This window comes from Solanum verrucosum, unplaced genomic scaffold (genome assembly GCF_900185275.1).
Source record: "Solanum verrucosum unplaced genomic scaffold, falcon-dt-bn FXZP01000233.1, whole genome shotgun sequence".
Lineage (NCBI taxonomy): Eukaryota > Viridiplantae > Streptophyta > Magnoliopsida > Solanales > Solanaceae > Solanum > Solanum verrucosum.
Genome location: NW_026019986.1, coordinates 331859 through 348818, shown reverse-complemented (window position 1 = coordinate 348818; position 16960 = coordinate 331859). Strand labels below are relative to the sequence as shown.

The 16960-nt window shown below is 35.9% G+C and overlaps 3 protein-coding genes and 1 pseudogene across 3 annotated transcripts; 1 reads left to right on the top strand and 3 right to left on the bottom strand.

Moving 5' to 3' along the window:
* Positions 1 to 5500: 5500 nt before the first annotated feature.
* Positions 5501 to 6823, bottom strand: LOC125818454 (1-aminocyclopropane-1-carboxylate oxidase homolog; annotated as a pseudogene).
* Positions 6824 to 10079: 3256 nt separating this feature from the next.
* Positions 10080 to 10595, bottom strand: LOC125818449 (auxin-responsive protein SAUR68-like). Its single transcript, XM_049497943.1, has one exon. It carries the CDS (start codon positions 10524 to 10526, stop codon positions 10080 to 10082), a length of 447 nt encoding a protein of 148 aa, XP_049353900.1. The 5' UTR covers positions 10527 to 10595.
* A 531-nt stretch (positions 10596 to 11126) lies between these two features.
* LOC125818463 (auxin-responsive protein SAUR20-like) lies at positions 11127 to 11452 on the top strand. The gene has a single exon (XM_049497953.1). It carries the CDS (start codon positions 11158 to 11160, stop codon positions 11410 to 11412), a length of 255 nt encoding a protein of 84 aa, XP_049353910.1. The 5' UTR covers positions 11127 to 11157; the 3' UTR covers positions 11413 to 11452.
* A 1068-nt stretch (positions 11453 to 12520) lies between these two features.
* Positions 12521 to 15633, bottom strand: LOC125818447 (auxin-responsive protein SAUR68-like). Its single transcript, XM_049497942.1, has 2 exons — positions 15456 to 15633; positions 12521 to 12792 (listed from the first exon to the last, which is right to left on the bottom strand). Exons 1-2 carry the CDS (start codon positions 15631 to 15633, stop codon positions 12521 to 12523), a joined length of 450 nt encoding a protein of 149 aa, XP_049353899.1.
* Positions 15634 to 16960: the final 1327 nt, after the last annotated feature.

Sequence of the window (16960 nt, the reverse complement as noted above, 5' to 3'; positions counted from 1 at the left end):
TGAGAACCTTGAAGTCGATGAGACCATGGACTATCTCACTCAAATATTTCAAACACTTGTGAGTAAACGTGGAGGTTTCATGAAGGAAGAAGCTCATGACAACGCTACAAGCTCTAGTGACATGTGTTACAAGTGTGATCAATCAGGTCACACCATGAGAGATTGTCATGTGCTTGAAGTTGATCACAAGGAAGTAAAAGACCAAAAGGGGGACTAGGTCTGTGCCAGCAGTAGCAAAAGTGAAACTTTTTTCCAGACGGTAAAGAGGGATATGACTGCATGGGAAGACTCTTCGAGTGTTTCAGATGACTCTGAGCACTCTGATGAAGCCTTTATGGCAAAATCTGATGATGAGGAAGATGAAGAAGAGGTAACCCTTTCTGATCTTAAACAAAACTTGCATGTTTACTGTGTTAAGAAGTTGAGAAGTCTAGCCGCTATTTTGATCACCTCTTTCATTGAGTTGACAACTGAAAAGGATCTGATGAACAATAGCCTAGGTATCCTTCATGAAGAAAAAATAGCCTTGTTTGACCAAATGTATGTTGTGAAAGAACAAGTGATAGTTCTAAAAGTTGAAAATCTAAAACTTAGGGAAAAATTTAAAATGCTGAGTGAGAAATGTGGCAGCGGTAAGGGGGAAGCAAGCAGCTTGCAAATCGAGCTAAAAACCAGTTTTAATACTGCTGAATCAAAACTTGCTATGGCCTTGGAGAGAAATAATTAGTTAGAGAGGGACCTGGTCCGTGTCGAAGAAGAACTGAACAAATCTCTCAAGTTGACCAACTCATCAAAATTGCTTGCAAAGCTTACCAGTCAAGGTCAAAATGATAGGAAGGGGTTAGGAAATTCAAGCAAAAGTCCTTCTTACAATCTTCATGGCAAAGATGTGTCCATGTCTGATAGTTTGCCGTGTCTCCATTGTGGTCGCGATGGTCACTTGAAGAAGGATTGTCCAGCTTGGAAAAGGACCCAAGATAACCTCTCAAAATATTCTAAACAGAGGAACAGGAAGAAAAAGGGACCTGGTCAATAGAGAAATAAGTAGAAGAAAGGACCTAGTCAACAGAAGAACTGGCAGAAAAAGGGACCTAGTCGTGCTCCTGTTCCTAAGTTGAAAAAAATCAATCTGCCTCACTGGACAAAGAATTCTCTTATCACTTCTTTATCTGCTTACTGGGACTCCAAGTAAAGTAGGTTCCCAAGGCAAACAAGTGATATGGTATTCTTGTGAGAAGAAGTAGCAGCAGTCAGTGTGTGTTGGTTCATGAATAACGGATGCTCAAAGCATGTGACTGGGAAACTGAAAACTTTTTCTCTCTCAAGGCACTTCAAGCTGGAGGTGTCTCATTTAGAGATGCCAGAAAAGGTATTTTTTTTGTGAAGGCATGATTGGGAAATCTATGGAACACACTATTGAGAATGTGTACTATGTCAATGGTTGAAGTACAATCTTTTAAGTATTTCATAGATTTGTGATGAATGAAATAAAGTTTTCTTATCGGAAAGAACATGTCGTCACAAATTTGCTTTCTCGGGCGATGATCTTGATAGAAAAGAGATGCAAGAACATGTGTATTGCTGATCTGATTATTGTTCGTTGTGGCAGTCTCACTTGCCTTAGTGCTCAAAGTGAGAATGATGAGGTATGACATGAGAGACGAGCTCTTGTGAATGTTTCTCTACTGCACAAACTTGTGTCAAGGGACCTGGTCCTTGATTTACTCAAAATAAAATTTACAGATGACAAAGTTTGTGATTCTTGTGTTAAAAGAAAGCAGATCAGACCATCCTTCAAGTGGAATATACAGGCTGTTAATATTCCAAAGGACTTTTGGGCTGAAATGGTGAATAGTACATGTTTTGTGACCAAAATGATGATATTGAGAAGTGTAATCTCAATGATGTTGAAAGAGTATTTGTGGGATACTCTTCCTCCAGCATGGCTTATCGGGCATATAATAAGGTGGTCATGTGATTTTTGATGAGTCCAGAAGAATTGAGAAGTTGCAAAAAAAAAAAAGATTCTTAGATGGAAAGGCAGCTTTAGATTCAGAGAGAAGGTCTAAACAGTGAGCTTGCTGAAGAATTTCCTTTTCATGAATCTAGCAATCTCAAGGAAGTTGATGCAGATTATGAACCTGATAAGGGACCCGGTCCTGTAGATAGTGTTGAACAAAGATGATGCAGTTCAAACTAATAATGTGAATTTTGAAGGTGAGAATGAAGAAGCTGATCAAGCTTAGTTTGAAACAAGCAAAGTATAACACTCGGTTCCCCAACAAGCTGATAGGTTGTCCAAGTTCCTCTTCTACAATGGCTTCAAAAGAGGTAATATTATCAAAACCCTCTCTTTGAAATCACAAGGAAAGGAATTGTTTATTATTCAAGTGTATATCGATGATGTTATCTTTGGATCAACCTTTTGAGTTATTGTCTGAAGAGTTTGTCGCATTCATGGGTAGTGAGTTCAAAATGAGCACGATGGGATATTTCTTCTGAGAGTTACACATTCAGCAAACCTCTAAAGGTACCCTTGGCTGTCCAGAAAAATACATCAATGAGTTGCTCAAAAGGCTTATAATATTTGAAGTCAGAACAATGTTAAAAATGGGTAATGTCATCATGAAGTTTTGCAAAATGAAAGATCAAGTGGCTGACATCTTCACCCAAGGCTTAAGCAAGGACCAGTTTGTCAAGAACATGTATGTACTCACATTGACTTAGCTGAAGGAAAGAACATAGCACATCATGATCAGGGCAATTGATGTCTGAACAAAGACAGGGACCTGGTACCAGTTCAAAGAAGGTGCTGAAAAGGTTTCATGTTATGGATGGCTAGACAATTCATACTCTGATGGGCACTAACTTGAAGCTGCATGTTGATGAACCTGGTTCAGAGATTCCATTCTTGTGCAAAGGAATCACATTTGAAGGCTGCTGAGAGAATCTTGAGACATTTTCAGAAGATAAGGGACCCGATCCTATTCTGTCCATCAGGAGACATTTGATATGGAGTACATGGTGATGCTGATTATAATGGGTATCAAGTTGATGGAAAGAGTACCTCAGGAGTGGCTTATGTTATAGGTTGATCTCTCACTCATGTGGAACTAAAACGCAAGATTCAGTTGCTCTTTCATCAACTAAGGCAGAGAATGTAGCAAGTGCAACTTGATATGATCAATTCTTGTAGATCAAGCAGCAACTTGAAGCTCTGAGAAGACCCGACTGAGATAATCAAACTGAAGTTGGGAATGCTGAAACTGGATTGAATGGATCCTGCCTGAAGCAATCAACGCTCTAATGACTATGCAAAGGGAGTAGGTATCCTTGTTTTTCAGTTATGTATGTTTTAGCAAATTCAGTCTTATGCCTTTTGTAGGTATAAACACATGGCAAAAGGGCTGAAGGAAAAGGGAGGTCAGGGCAGATCTAGGCAATCACATTCAAACTACAGAGAGGGACCTGGTCCATTCTTGAAGGTTAGCACTCTTAACATTACAATTTGAATTATGCACGAGAACCATTGCAATTGCCACATGTCTGTCATTCAGGTATCTGACCGTTGTCTCATCATTTGAGTACCAAAATGACACTTCATTTCTCTTCCTTTATACTCCTTATTTCTTTCCAAATCTCATTCCAAAATATCAGATTTTTTTTTTGTAACCTTCTTTTATCCTTTCTCAAAAAAGACTTCAAATGGTTAAACCCTCTGTTCTTACTAAAGAACTTTCTAATAAAGATGTTTTTAAGTGTGAAGAGGGACCAGGTCCACCTAGCAAAAGGAAGAAGTGGAAAGGATGATGTTCATGAAGGAAGAAGTTTGTGAACCCGATGTGAACTCAAAGTATTCTGATTAGAAGGGTGTCTGATTAAAATAATGTAAAAAATGATGATGAAATGGTTCCTCAGTTATTGATCTATTCATCTCAGAGGCCTTGAGTAAATTGATTTTACCAATCTTTCTGTTATGAGAAACTCAGGTCAGCGTTGGAAGCTATGACAATTGATCTTGCTAACAAAGATACTGAAATGGTACGCTTGAAGGCTCAGCTTCCGAAATAGCACTATTAGAGGGACCAAGTTGAAAAAAAAAAACTGGCGGCCTTGAAAATTCAACATAAAGTCTGGGCAGTGAAGAATGTGAACTTCAATAAAGGCTTCTGAAAGTACCTTGCTAAGGGATATGATCCATTCATTCTATTCTTTCAATCCCCTATCTCTAAGTCATCCCTTCTCTTCCTAACTTTCTAAGTCAGTCCTGATCCCTCTTTCTCTATCGAAACGAAGTGGCATTGTCATGGTTTTCATATGTAATCATATTAGCAATGCTTTGATAGCTAATCTTTTATTTATGGATGAAAAATGCCTTGTTTCTACTGACTTATCTCATTACTTTATGGATTTTTACTCATGCTTAGTGTTGTCCAAGTGGCCATGAATTTGCTTGAACTGCATTTATGTCAACTTGGTTTACTGCTTTAACCCTTTTTTATGATGTCAAAAGGGGGAAAGTTGTTAAGGTATGAGATCAATGAAGTTAGCTACATGGTCAAAGACGATAGGGGGAATAAGTGCTAGCTACTTGAAGAGGGACCTAGTGTTTTACATCAACAATTTATGGCCTAAATATTTTGACAATAATGGAGTAGGCAAAGCCATGTGAAACTTCATGTGTTGTTGTCTCTCAAATTTCTCTTCACCAAAAAACAATCATGTATGAAACTTGTCGTTAGCTTATATATACTAATACAAAGAGAATTCGATAAGAACACAAGTATCTAGACATTCAAGAAAACTTTTGTTGTGCGTGTGATTCTCAAATTTCTTCTTCTTTGCCCTCATAATTAGAAGGTGCCAAATAGCCCTCGAGACAATGGGTACCAAAGTGGCTCCATTTATTCTTGCTAATCGAATCCTTAGGAAGTATTCAACATTTGGAGGTATTCCAAAAGGACATTGTGCAGTATATGTAGGAGAAAGTCAGAAAAGGAGATTTGTTATGCCAGTATCATACTTAAGCCAGCCTTTATTTCAAGACTTATTAGCTCAAGCCGAAGAAGAGTTTGGCTTTGATCGTCTGATGGGTGATCTCACGATACCTTGCAAAGAGGATGTGTTCATTGATCTTACTTCCCGCTTAAAAAGATCATGAGTATCATAGTGCAAATTCTTCAACAAATGAAATTTCGTAGTAGGACCTGTAAATGAGAAAAAGAAGATTTTAGATATAGGTCATTTTCAGCATCAACAATTCCTTTTGATACCAGCCTTAGTATCATCAAAGGCTTTTAAATCATTACTTACATATATAAAATGAGACTTTTTGTCATTACATACAAAGGATTTAACAACACGATACAACAAAACTTAAGTTGTCTTTACAAATAAACATTATATTTAAAGTAACAAGACAATACAATACAATAGGTAATAACCAACATCCAAAGTAAAATTCTCAGTTCTCATTATAAATTCAGTTATTACATTAAGATTAGATCTTGTAACGCGACAATGCAGAAGTTCCATCTAGACCTTTTTTACGGAAGTACTCACGATAGTCTTTCACTGTGGTTGCACGATATTTTGGAGGGTTATCTTCTGACAACACTTCAGAAATCGGTCCATAAAGCTTGGAGGATAACATTGAATCTGTGCCGAAGAAGCATGGAACTGACACTCTTGGTTCAACTTTATTTGCCAATACTCTGTGCTCAACACTTATGTACTTGTCATTAGATATGAGCTGAAAAAAGCAACCAAAATAAGCAAATGGTATATTCACTCTTATCGATCGTAGATGGATTAGAAAAGAAAAAGAATACTAGCCTGCAGAAGATCTCCAATGTTGACCACAAGAGCACCACACGTAGGAGGAACATCAACCCATTGATTCTGGTGAAGCACTTGGAGTCCTCCGATGTGATCTTGTAGAAGCACTATGAGAAAATCATTGTCAGAATGTTTGTTGGTGCCTAAGGTGAGTTCTGGCTGAGGGCATGCTGGATAGTAAAGGGCCAAAACACTAATCCCCTCCGCACAATCCATATCTTTGAGATGACAACAATCAAGACCGACACCTTCAGACAATAATCCAAGCAAGGAATAGCCTAATACCATCATACGCTTAGAGTAGTCCATTAGTATTTCCCTGCAACAATTTTGTAAAATAAATGAAACACCACACCTCAATTTTTATCACCACATAATACATTATTCAATTAGTGGTTGACTTTCTAGTTCATATTCAGAACATATACCTACATGGTCTTGGAAATTCTTCTGAACTGGGAGGATTAGGAGCCATTTTAAAGAAAATGTAATCTCTCCAATTTGCAACTCAAACAGAAGGGCTATACAAATCAAAATTGCTAGCATGAACCACCTTTTTCGTGATATCTCGAGTGTAATATTATTTCTTAATCTCAATATCTTGCTCAAAAAATTGTCGTGCTCCTCGCAACATTTCATCAAGGACAGATATTGGAATTCCATGATTAACCACTTGGAAGAAACCCCATGTCTCCGATGCATCTCTTACTTTGTCCACAATCTCTTTATGCTTGATTGAGTCCATCTTGTCGATGCTTTCAAGTTCAATCACCGGAAAAATAAAGTGTGTGTCACATGTATCTGAGGAATCTGTCCTGTTTTTTGGTGGTAGAATGAATATTCGAGGTATCTTAGTGATTCCGGCATCAACAAGCCATTTGACACCAGCCTTTGTATCATCAAAGGCTTTTAACTCAATCATTTTGTCATAATTACTTGTCTGATCAACTGTGGCCTCCAAATTCTCAGTGCTAGAGATTACCATCTTCTTTGCTAGGATGCTATAAACAATTAGGGGGATAATAATAAATACTTATTACTATTCATGAACAACACTATCATCCCTAATGTCCACAAAAAAAAGAAGAGGCTATAAACAAGGAGATCTTCATGATAAGCTTAAGTCCCTTTCACTGGTCACTGTCTTAACCCACTAAAAAGTTTCAACCCCACCTATATTCCAAAAATAGAAGGCTTATGGAAGGTAGACAAGCAGAAAAAAGCAAAAAAAATTGTCACTATAGTTAATTGTGTTGAGAATATAATTACGCGTAGGAATAATATCCACGACAAATAACAAGAACAAGAGAGTAACAAGGCACCAAGTTCTTTTAGCATGGAAAGTATAATACTTGAGCTGAGCAATATAGTTCCATTATCATGAGAAGTTTAACATTTTGTAATCTGAAAAGACTACTATATACTTAAAATGACCTTTTATTTTGCACACCTTTCATTTTATACTACTCTCACTTTCTATTTTTTCTCACGGACTATTTTCTCACACTATATCTGTGGATTACTGACGAGGCAAATGTGTATCAAATTTCGCTGCTCATATTCTGTTCTCACGCTAAAATGAGTAATTATCTTCTATTTCTCTGTTTATTGCATTTTCCAAAAAACAGTATTTAACTTCTTCCTATTTTTTGCATCTCTTAAATTGAACATTTAATTTAGTTAAACCATTTGGTCCTATGGAAACTGTTTTCTTGGAAAACAAGTTGGTTTCTCACATATTTCTAATATTTGGTTGGTGAGTGAAAAATATTTTCTAATATTTGGTTGGTGAATGAAAAATATTTTCTAGAAAATATTTTTTATTTTTGGCAAAACATTCGAAACAGAACCCGCCGACCCCTACACCCGACCCGACTCCCAATCCAAAGCCCAACTTCCAAATGGAGACTTGACCCCGACTTCAGAATTGGGACCCGACACCAAATTTTGACCTGGGATCCGAATTTCAAATTAGAATACGACCTCGATCTTGACAACCGATCTAAGATCCAATCCCAACTCCTGAATCGGGATCCGACTTCTGAATAGGGACCCGACGCTAACACCTAACCTAGGACCTGATGCCGACACCCTAACGTGAGACCCAACATCTGAATTGGGACCCGAATTTTGTAACCCCCGACTTCTAATTCTAACGCCTGACATATTTTATACCCACCGAAAATAATTGCATCCATCGTTTTCCTCAAATAACAAAACAAGGAAACAAGTGAATATCTAGATATTTTAAAGAGAACAACTTAAAATGTTTACCTTTGAATGTGCACAACAATAAAACTTATAACGACTGAAATTTCTTAGAGTCCTCGATATTTTTATTTTATAATACTCTTTGCATTTACATACATCTTGTTCAATTGAATGTACATACCTTACGAACTGTTGAGACATAACTATCAAATTTTAAAGACCAAATATAAAATTAGTAGAAGAAGATAAAATATGAATGAGAAAATGTGAAGTGAATAACCCCATATTTATTGTTGAAGAAGAGATGTAGTTTTACATGAAAAGTTAACTAATAAAAGAAATTGTAGTACACCCGTTTATGAGCGAAATATCTTAAATTATTTGTGAGGTATTTTGGGGTGAACATACGGAGTTAACATTCGTTTGGCATAATTTATCCGTTTGTGGGCGAACTGTTTGTTTTGATTTGTGTTTTTTGAGAGGAACCATTTTAATATGTTGTATTAATGTAAATAACTCTAATTAAGGTGATAAGAGAGATACAAATAAAATAAAGAATATAACTTCTCACTCTCTTAAGGAAGGTGTATATGTCACTCTTTCTGCCACATCAACATATATATGGGCATCTATTCCACTTTAAAATAATATAAGGGGTTCATATGATCCTCCCAAAATTAGAGTGTATAACAACAATTTTGATTGAAGTTTAAGTGGTTTTTAAGTCGTTTCCCAAATTTATTTGATTTTAAGATTTTAAATACTAAGCTAATTGTAAATGAAAAGGTTAATAATATATATTTCTCATATTCTATTTTTTAGTTATTCAGAAGCGTGAAATTAAAAAACTAATATGATATTCATGTGTTATTATTTGTACAGAATAAAAAAGAATACTACACCTTGAATAAAAAAAACTGATCAAAATTTGACCCCTACGAAAAATGTATGATGTGCTTATTTACTTTATACAAATATAGTATATTATCATCATATAATATCATATATTATTAATCATCATCATATCATATATCATATCATCATATATTACTATAAGTGGGAGCAAATAAAGTTAAAAGTTGAATTACGGTTTTACCCCTTCTATAAATTAAAATGTTATAAAAATACTTAACTATTTAATTTAAATATTAAATTGTATCATTTTAATAAAAATGTTAATGACTTTCACACTTCCTAGATTAATTCTTAATTAAAGTATCTAATTTAATAATATTTATCATCTATAATCTATATGTATATTAAATTTAATCAACATAGCATCATCATATCATATATCATATTATATATTATATTATTTATATTGAAAGTGGAAAGTACCAAAATGCAAAGTTGGATTACCATTTTACCCCTACACTAAATTATATTTTTATAAAAAAACTAATTAATTAAATATTAAATATTTGCTGTCATATTTTAATTTGTTATTGGTATCCAATAGTAGATTCCAAATATTTGAACTATTTTTTGTTTGAAAATGAACGATATTCATGTAATTAATTATAAAACTACTTTTAATACAATGATAATTTAAAATAATTTATGTTAGATGGGTACACGTGCAACCAGAAACTAGTTCCCTCAAATAAATAAATGCAATTTGAATTGTGTCCAGAAACTAGTTCCCTCAAGTGACAATATCTCATCTTCTCGGCTACTCTTCTTAGTAACTTGCAACTTCTTTACAAACCAAATTGATGAAGTATGAGATTTAACTGCGATGAAAATCTGAAAGAGGAACACTTTATGATTTCACTTTATTTGAACTTTTTACAATTAATTTTGATGTCATTATTACGTTGGCGTGATTCATGTCTTTAAATTTTGACGACCAAAGTTGATTTCCTGATATAAGATAATAATGCAACTCCAACATGAAAAATGGAAGCTATAATGCTGATTAACTTCAAAATCTCTATTCCAATCTGTAATTATACAAAGCTTTCAGTTGCCTATTTTCACCTTCTATGCAATCTATTTGAGCTAACATTTATAAAACATGACGTCACGACTCAATAAACAAGAATCTGTTGATTTCTACTTTCTTGTTGACAAAAAGAAGTAGCAACGCAACATGAAGGAATTGAGCGGAGCAATGCTTTGTGAAGATCACCAGCAGCTACGCCTGTCTTGATTAGCCAAATGATGTTGTCCATGAAGGCTGAATCACAGGGTAATGTAATAGGGCCACTACTTGGCAGACCAAACTCTTCTTCGGAAATGCTTAAAAGTTGCATAATGACCTCATTTTCAAGGTAAGTCAAGGGAAATGCATAGCTCCTTTGATCAATTGTATAGACTACAAAATGACCCTTTTCAACTATAGAGGATGAAGATGTACTGCAACCATCTGCATTACTGTCATTTCTTGGAAATGAAATCCTCTTCCTCTGCTTGGCTGCAAACTTCTGCCATCTCCTGGCCATCTTGATGAGTTTCTTCGCACTGAGCATTGTCATTCTTTCTATTTTTCTTCTTCTTGAAAGGTTGGAAATAAGAAATTTAGAACAATTTGGTGTCTGAAAAGATAATGCTTGTTGTTGATGATGAAAACATATCACAGAAAGGGGGTTATTTATATAAAAAGGCTTTGGATTGGAGTTGAAGTTTTTGTCACTAACCACCGAAGGAAAAGCCATGTGCTGATGCTTGTTGGCTATGCTTATATGGGGCCTTAAATTTGTGGATGAAGCTAGTTTGAAAGGATGACAGATCATAATTAGTTTCCTAGTTTTAATCAAAGAGGTTGATGCATTTATTCATTTCTCTGTCACCATATCATTAACTTCATCCATTCTTGTGGACCTAGTGTTGTTCATTCACAAATTTATGGAGTGAATACTTTGACAACAACAGAATAGGCAAAACCATGTGAACTTCATGTGCTTTTTGTCTCTCAAATTTCTCTTCACCACAAAAAATATGGGTACGAAACTTTCCATTAGCTTATATATATACACACAAAGCATTTGAGTAGAAAAGTGTGTAGAAGTTACAAAAAAAAACCTTTCATTGTCTGTGTGATTCTCAAAATTCTTCTTCTTTCTTTGCCTTCATCATTTGGAGTTACAAAAACATTTCTTGAAGAAAATGGCTAACCGGTTCTTAAGGAGGTCTTCAACATCCGGAGGTGTTCCAAAAGGTCATTGTGCAGTGTATGTAGGAGAGAGCCAAAAGAAGAGATTCGTCGTGCCAGTATCATACTTGAGCCAGCCTCTATTTCAAGACTTGTTAGCTAAAGCAGAAGAAGAGTTCGGCTTTGATCATCCAATGGGTGGTCTTACAATACCTTGCAAAGAGGATGTGTTTGTTGATCTTACTTCCCGTTTAAGAAGATCGTCATAGTGAATATTCTTCAACAAATGAAATTGTGTAGAATAGTAGCGCTTGTAAATGAGAAAGAGAATACTAAGAGAGGAAAATTTACTGTATAGTTCAAAATTACAAGAACCTAGGCTAGGAGGGAAATTTTTTCTTGTTTATGAATAGAAAATGGTCTACTTCTGATTATTCTCCATTTTGGTAATATTTGTTTAAGGAATTCTTTTAATCACTAAGAATTTTTCTGCTAAACAAAGTAATGAAGCACTTGCTTGCAACAGCTTCACCTTGTGGTGCAAACTAGCACAGTCATTTAGCGGAATAAGAATGACAAGGAACAAAAAGTTATCTAGTTAATGATTTTGTGGTGATAATATCAGCTTGATAGAAGCTACTTTTGATTCATTTATTCCTAGAATCTATTCATTAAATTGAAATGCAGCTCATCCCATTTACTTTGAACTTCTTACTAGAAATTGTACCTTAATGCCAACAAAGATATAGAGAACTTTAATATTTACACTTCTAATTTATTTGGTATAATGTTAGCTTGTGTTTAGTTTAAAAATGGAGAAGCATTGTAAGTGATCGGGATTCTTATAGCCAACCCCAACACTAGTTTAGGACTGAGCCATAGTTATATGTTGCATGATTATGGGTCGAACTCTAAATTAAAGTGGGTGCACATGTAGCACAAATATAGATGATAATATGATGAAGGTCATTAGATAGGATCCGTCATATCCTACGTGGACCTTCAGATGAAAACATCCATAGGTGCAATGGTATGGATAGAGATATGATTCATATAAGTGAGTTTAAACAGTTTGAGTTCGAGGCAAAGTTGATCTACGTAGTGTGAAGAGTCAAGACATTCACGTCATTTAGACTTTCTTCGATCAAGGAGGTGCTGCAGTTAGTGAAATGTTTCTGCTAAACAAAATGGTATTTATACATAAAATTAAAGGTACCAATCAAAGATAAGGTTGTTCTGACTTCTCATAACCAAATTGAAAGTGAAAGCCATGATCAGTATGGTAAATTTTCTGATAAAAATAATATTTGATCTGTATGATGTGCTTTACAATTGTATACTCTTCAATCTCCGCCTTCTCTAAAAACTACTTTTGAGCTAGCATGTACAAAAAGAATGTTGACCTATTTGCTGAGCACCACTTTCTTGGTGCAACGAAAAAGTTGAACAGCAACGTGAAGGAATTGATAGAAGCACTGCATTGTGAAAATCTGCAGCTACGCCTTTCTTGATTAGTGAAACGATGTAGTCCATGAAGGCTGAATCACAGGGTAATGTTATAGGACAACCACTTGGAAGCCCAAATTCTTCTTCAGACATGTTTAAAAGTTGCCTAATGACCTCATTTTCAAGATAAGCCAAGGGAATCACTGTAACATCCGACAATTTAAAAATGAATATGAAGAAGCTTGAAATTTGGAAATAGTCTTTTTTTTGAAAAAATTTAAAATCTGGAAATTTGGCAGTCCAGAATCTGGAAAATTTGGCTAAGTTCAAAAATTTGGAAATTTGGCTAAGTGTGGAAATCAGTGAGTTTTTGGCCAACTTTGAGTAGTCATAACTCCTAGCTCAGGATGATTTAGGAGTAGTTCCAGTTATGGTTTCGAAGCTTGTGGAACGATCTTTCCAACGCCACTGAGTTTGCTCAATTCCGAGTTCGTATGAGCGAGTTATGATCTTTGAAAGTTGGGCAGTTGGCAGGGATTCCGTTCCGGAAATTTAAGGGCGTTTTGGTCTTTTCACAAATCATTTCTTTTGAGCTTATATTGTTGTATTAGGCTGATATTTGGATCATTCTGTCCCATTTTGAAAGAGAAAGAGTTAGGGTTCAAGAGAAGAAGAAGAGAAGAAGGAGAAGAAGAAGAGAAGAAAGAGGAGATCAACAAGATTGGTCAAGATCATTGTGGATTTTCGTCGGGGGTGATCCCTATCAAGGTATGTGAGTCTTTAGTGTGGGTTTATCCTTTCCCCCCACATACCAAGCTCGTTTTTATGATTTGAGAAGAGATTGGATTTGTTGTTGAAGTTGTTAGTTGTTGTTGATGTTGTTAGTTGTGTTGTTGAAGTTATTGTTGGTTGTGGGACAGGATTGGGCTGTGTATTTGAGTTGTGACCTATTGTATATTGAGGGATTTTATGATCCTTAGTGTTGGTTGGTTCATACCCCCACACACCAACTCGTTTTTAATTCCAAGAGAAGATTTATTGGTTGTTGAAGTTGTAGTGGTGTTGTGTTGAAGTTCTTGCTGATTTAGTACAGATTTCTGGCTGTGATTTTTGAGTTGAATCTATTGTATAATAAGGGTCTTTATGATTCTAAGTGTTGCTGCTGAAACCTTGAGGTTGAGAGGGTTTAGAATTGGAAAGAAACAAGGGGAAAAAGTCGGATTTTTGGGGAAAAAGGGGTTGGGCTGTTGCACCTCTCCTAGTGCCAAGGACACCAATCCTTCCCTTTCATTCACCATTTCTTTTTTTATACATGTTCCTAGGTATTATACCTATGTTTCCTAGTTGTTTCCAACACTCCAAGGTACTTCCAAAAGTCAAGTAAAACTACAAGTCAAGTGAAGTTAGTTTCCAAGTCAAGTGAAGTTAGTTTCCAATTCAAGTGAAGTTAGTTTCCAAGTCAAGTGAAGTCAAGCTTAGAAGTAAGTAAGTCAAAGCAAGTCTTTAAGGTTTTCCAAGAGTCTTCATTGAGCGTTTTAACTTCATTCTAAGGCTCAAGTTCCAAGTTAAGTATTGAGTTTCAAGTCAAGTCAAAAGTTAAGAGTTTCATGTTAAGTTAAGAGTTTCACATCAAGCCAAGAGTTCAAGTAAAGTAAAGAGTTTAAAGTTGAGTTCTTTTCTCAAAGTTATTAGGGAACTATGTATTCCCAAAGAAGTTTTAAAGAAATGTTTTTACATTTAAACAAGGTTGGAAACTGAGATTTCCAAAAAGCCTTCGGGCTAGTTTTTGAGTAATTATCTCATATCAGCAGGAAGAAATATGTTTTAAAAACATAAGAGCCAGTACATTTTTGGGAGTAGTATCGAGCACCGAATTGGGGGAGCGTTCAAAGAACCCACAGCCCCCATAGAACCATGTTAGCCACCATGGGTAGAAAAGGATCATACTTTTTAGATGAATCCTTTTCAGATTAGACTAGTGGATCCATTAGGCAGTTCAGGTCTTATACCTTTGGCCGGGTATAAGATGCTCTGGCAGCGTGAGGTCGATCGCTGTATCATCACTATAGCTCTTATGTGATGGTTGTCGGTTAGAGAAGCTCCCACAGCAGTTATTGTATTTTTCATACACAGAGATTATTGTATTTTTTATATACATCAGTTCATTGTATTTTTATACACATTTCAGGCTTATTGTATCCTTGTATACACACAGAGTTCATAGCATGTTTTAAGCAATCTTTCTTTATATCGCACTTGTTTTAAATTGCCTTATATTGAAAGAAGTCAGTCAGGTTGAGTTAAGTTGAGCCAGGTAAGCTATTCAGTTTCTTCCAGTTTTCCTTCTAGCCTTTGTTGCTTAGTTTTCCAGCTTGCATACTCGTACATTCCATGTACTGATGCCAGTTGGCCTGCATCGTTTGATGATGCAGATTCAGGTACCCCGGATCAGCATCCTGCACGTCGTTGATCCAGCTGAGCACTCCAGAGTCAGTGGTGAGCCTCCTTGCATTCCGGAGGACTCAATTATTTTGTGTTCTTAGTTTTTGTTTTATTAGGATGTTGCGGGGTCTGTCCCAACATCCATCTCAGTATTTTAGAGGCTTCATAGACAGACAGTCAGTCAGTTAGTTTTGAGTCTCTCATCTATATATATATGTAAATATTCTATTTTGAGATTCGAGTTGCCTTTATGGCCATATTTTATAAGTTAAGTTGTTTTGTAATATTGCATTGCATTGAGTTATTCTGTTGAGGTTTCCGCTGAGTTAAGAAAGCCAGGCCAAGGGTTCGCTTGGGGCTAGAAATGGTCTCCGGGTGCCGGTCCCGCCCAGGGTGTAGGCTCGGGGCGTGACAATCACGAAGCGCCTTTGATCAATTGTATAAACTACAAAATGGCCTTTTTCAACTACAGAGGATGACACACTGCAGCTATCCGCATCACTAACATTTCTTGGAAGTGAAATCCTCTTCCTCTGCTTGGCCGCAAACTTCTGCCATCTCCTGGCCATCTTGATGAGTTTCTTAGCACTAAGCATGGTCATTCTGTCTTTCGTTTTTACTTGGAAGGTTGGAAACAAGAAAGTAAACCAACAATTTAGAACAATTTGATGGTTGAACAGATAATGCTTGTACTTGATGATGAATAAATATCACATAAGGGGGGTTATTTATATAAAAGGCTATAGACAGGCTTTGGGTTGGAGCTGAAGTTTTTGTCACTAACCACCGGAGGCAAATTCATGTGCTGATGCTTGTTGGCCATGTTGATAAGGGGCCTTAAATTTGTGGATGAAATATAGTAAGTCAACAACCAAATCACGCCTATTAGTTATGATATCAGCTCATACTTGGTTCTTCTCACCAATGCAAATAATTTGAAACCATTAAATGTACAATAGCTGGTGAGAAGCAAGACCATGTTCTTCTCCCTTCATTTTCATATAGATAGGGGGCATTTGAATATCATCTTGGCTATCCTGTGTTGGATCTCTGTCACCATATTTTCAAACCAAATGGTCCAGGGCAAAGTCCCCATCTTCATCAATCTAATGGATTTTATTGTAAGAGTGTCTTTTTATTACAAATCATGAGAAGACGAGGGGCCTAGTCTTATTATTCAACATATTTGTGGTTCAAATAGTTTAGAGAATAAGCAATACCATGTGAAACTTCATATGCAATTGTCTCCTCACCAGTAGTCACCAATTTCACCACCACTAAATATTTGGATATCAAACTTGTCATTAACTAGTATATATACACATACTAGATCCAGACTTGCAACAAACTTTCACTTGTTATGTATTACCGAAAAGTACATTTCTTTTAGGTCGTCATATAAATTTTAAAGTTACGAAGTATCTCACAATTGGTATTAAAATGACTCCTCTTATTCAAGGTACTTGAATCTTTAGGAGGTTTTCAACTTCAACAGGTGTTTCAAAACGTCATTGTGCAGTATACGTAGGAGAGAGCCAGAAGAAGAGATTCGTAGTGCCAGTATCATACTTGAGCCAACCTTCATTTCAAGATGTGTTAGCTAAAGCAGAAGAACAGTTTGTCTTTGATCATCTGACAATACCTTGCTAAGAGGATGTATTCATTGATCTCACTTCCCGCTTGAGGATATCATTAGTATTGCGGTACAAATTTTTCTGCTCCGGTGAGATTTTGTGTAATGATAGGCCTAGAAATGAGAAAGAGGAGACTCTACAAAGGTCAATTTTGTTTTTAGTGTCAGCATTGTGCTATATGTACAAATACTTCAAGAAATGATATTAAGGACATTTCAAAATGAATTAGCTGAAAAGATTATCTCTTTATATTTCTGAATATATATATCTATTTTGCACCAAGAAATATTCTTCC

Coding starts and splice junctions, on each gene's coding strand:
- LOC125818447 (XM_049497942.1), bottom strand. CDS start 15,633: ATGACCATGCTTAGTGCTAAGAAACTCATCAAGATGGCCAGGAGATGG. Junction 12,793..15,455: donor TTATACAATTGATCAAAGGC/GCTTCGTGATTG, acceptor CGGATGTTACAG/TGATTCCCTTGGCTTATCTT.
- LOC125818463 (XM_049497953.1), top strand. CDS start 11,158: ATGGCTAACCGGTTCTTAAGGAGGTCTTCAACATCCGGAGGTGTTCCA.
- LOC125818449 (XM_049497943.1), bottom strand. CDS start 10,526: ATGACAATGCTCAGTGCGAAGAAACTCATCAAGATGGCCAGGAGATGG.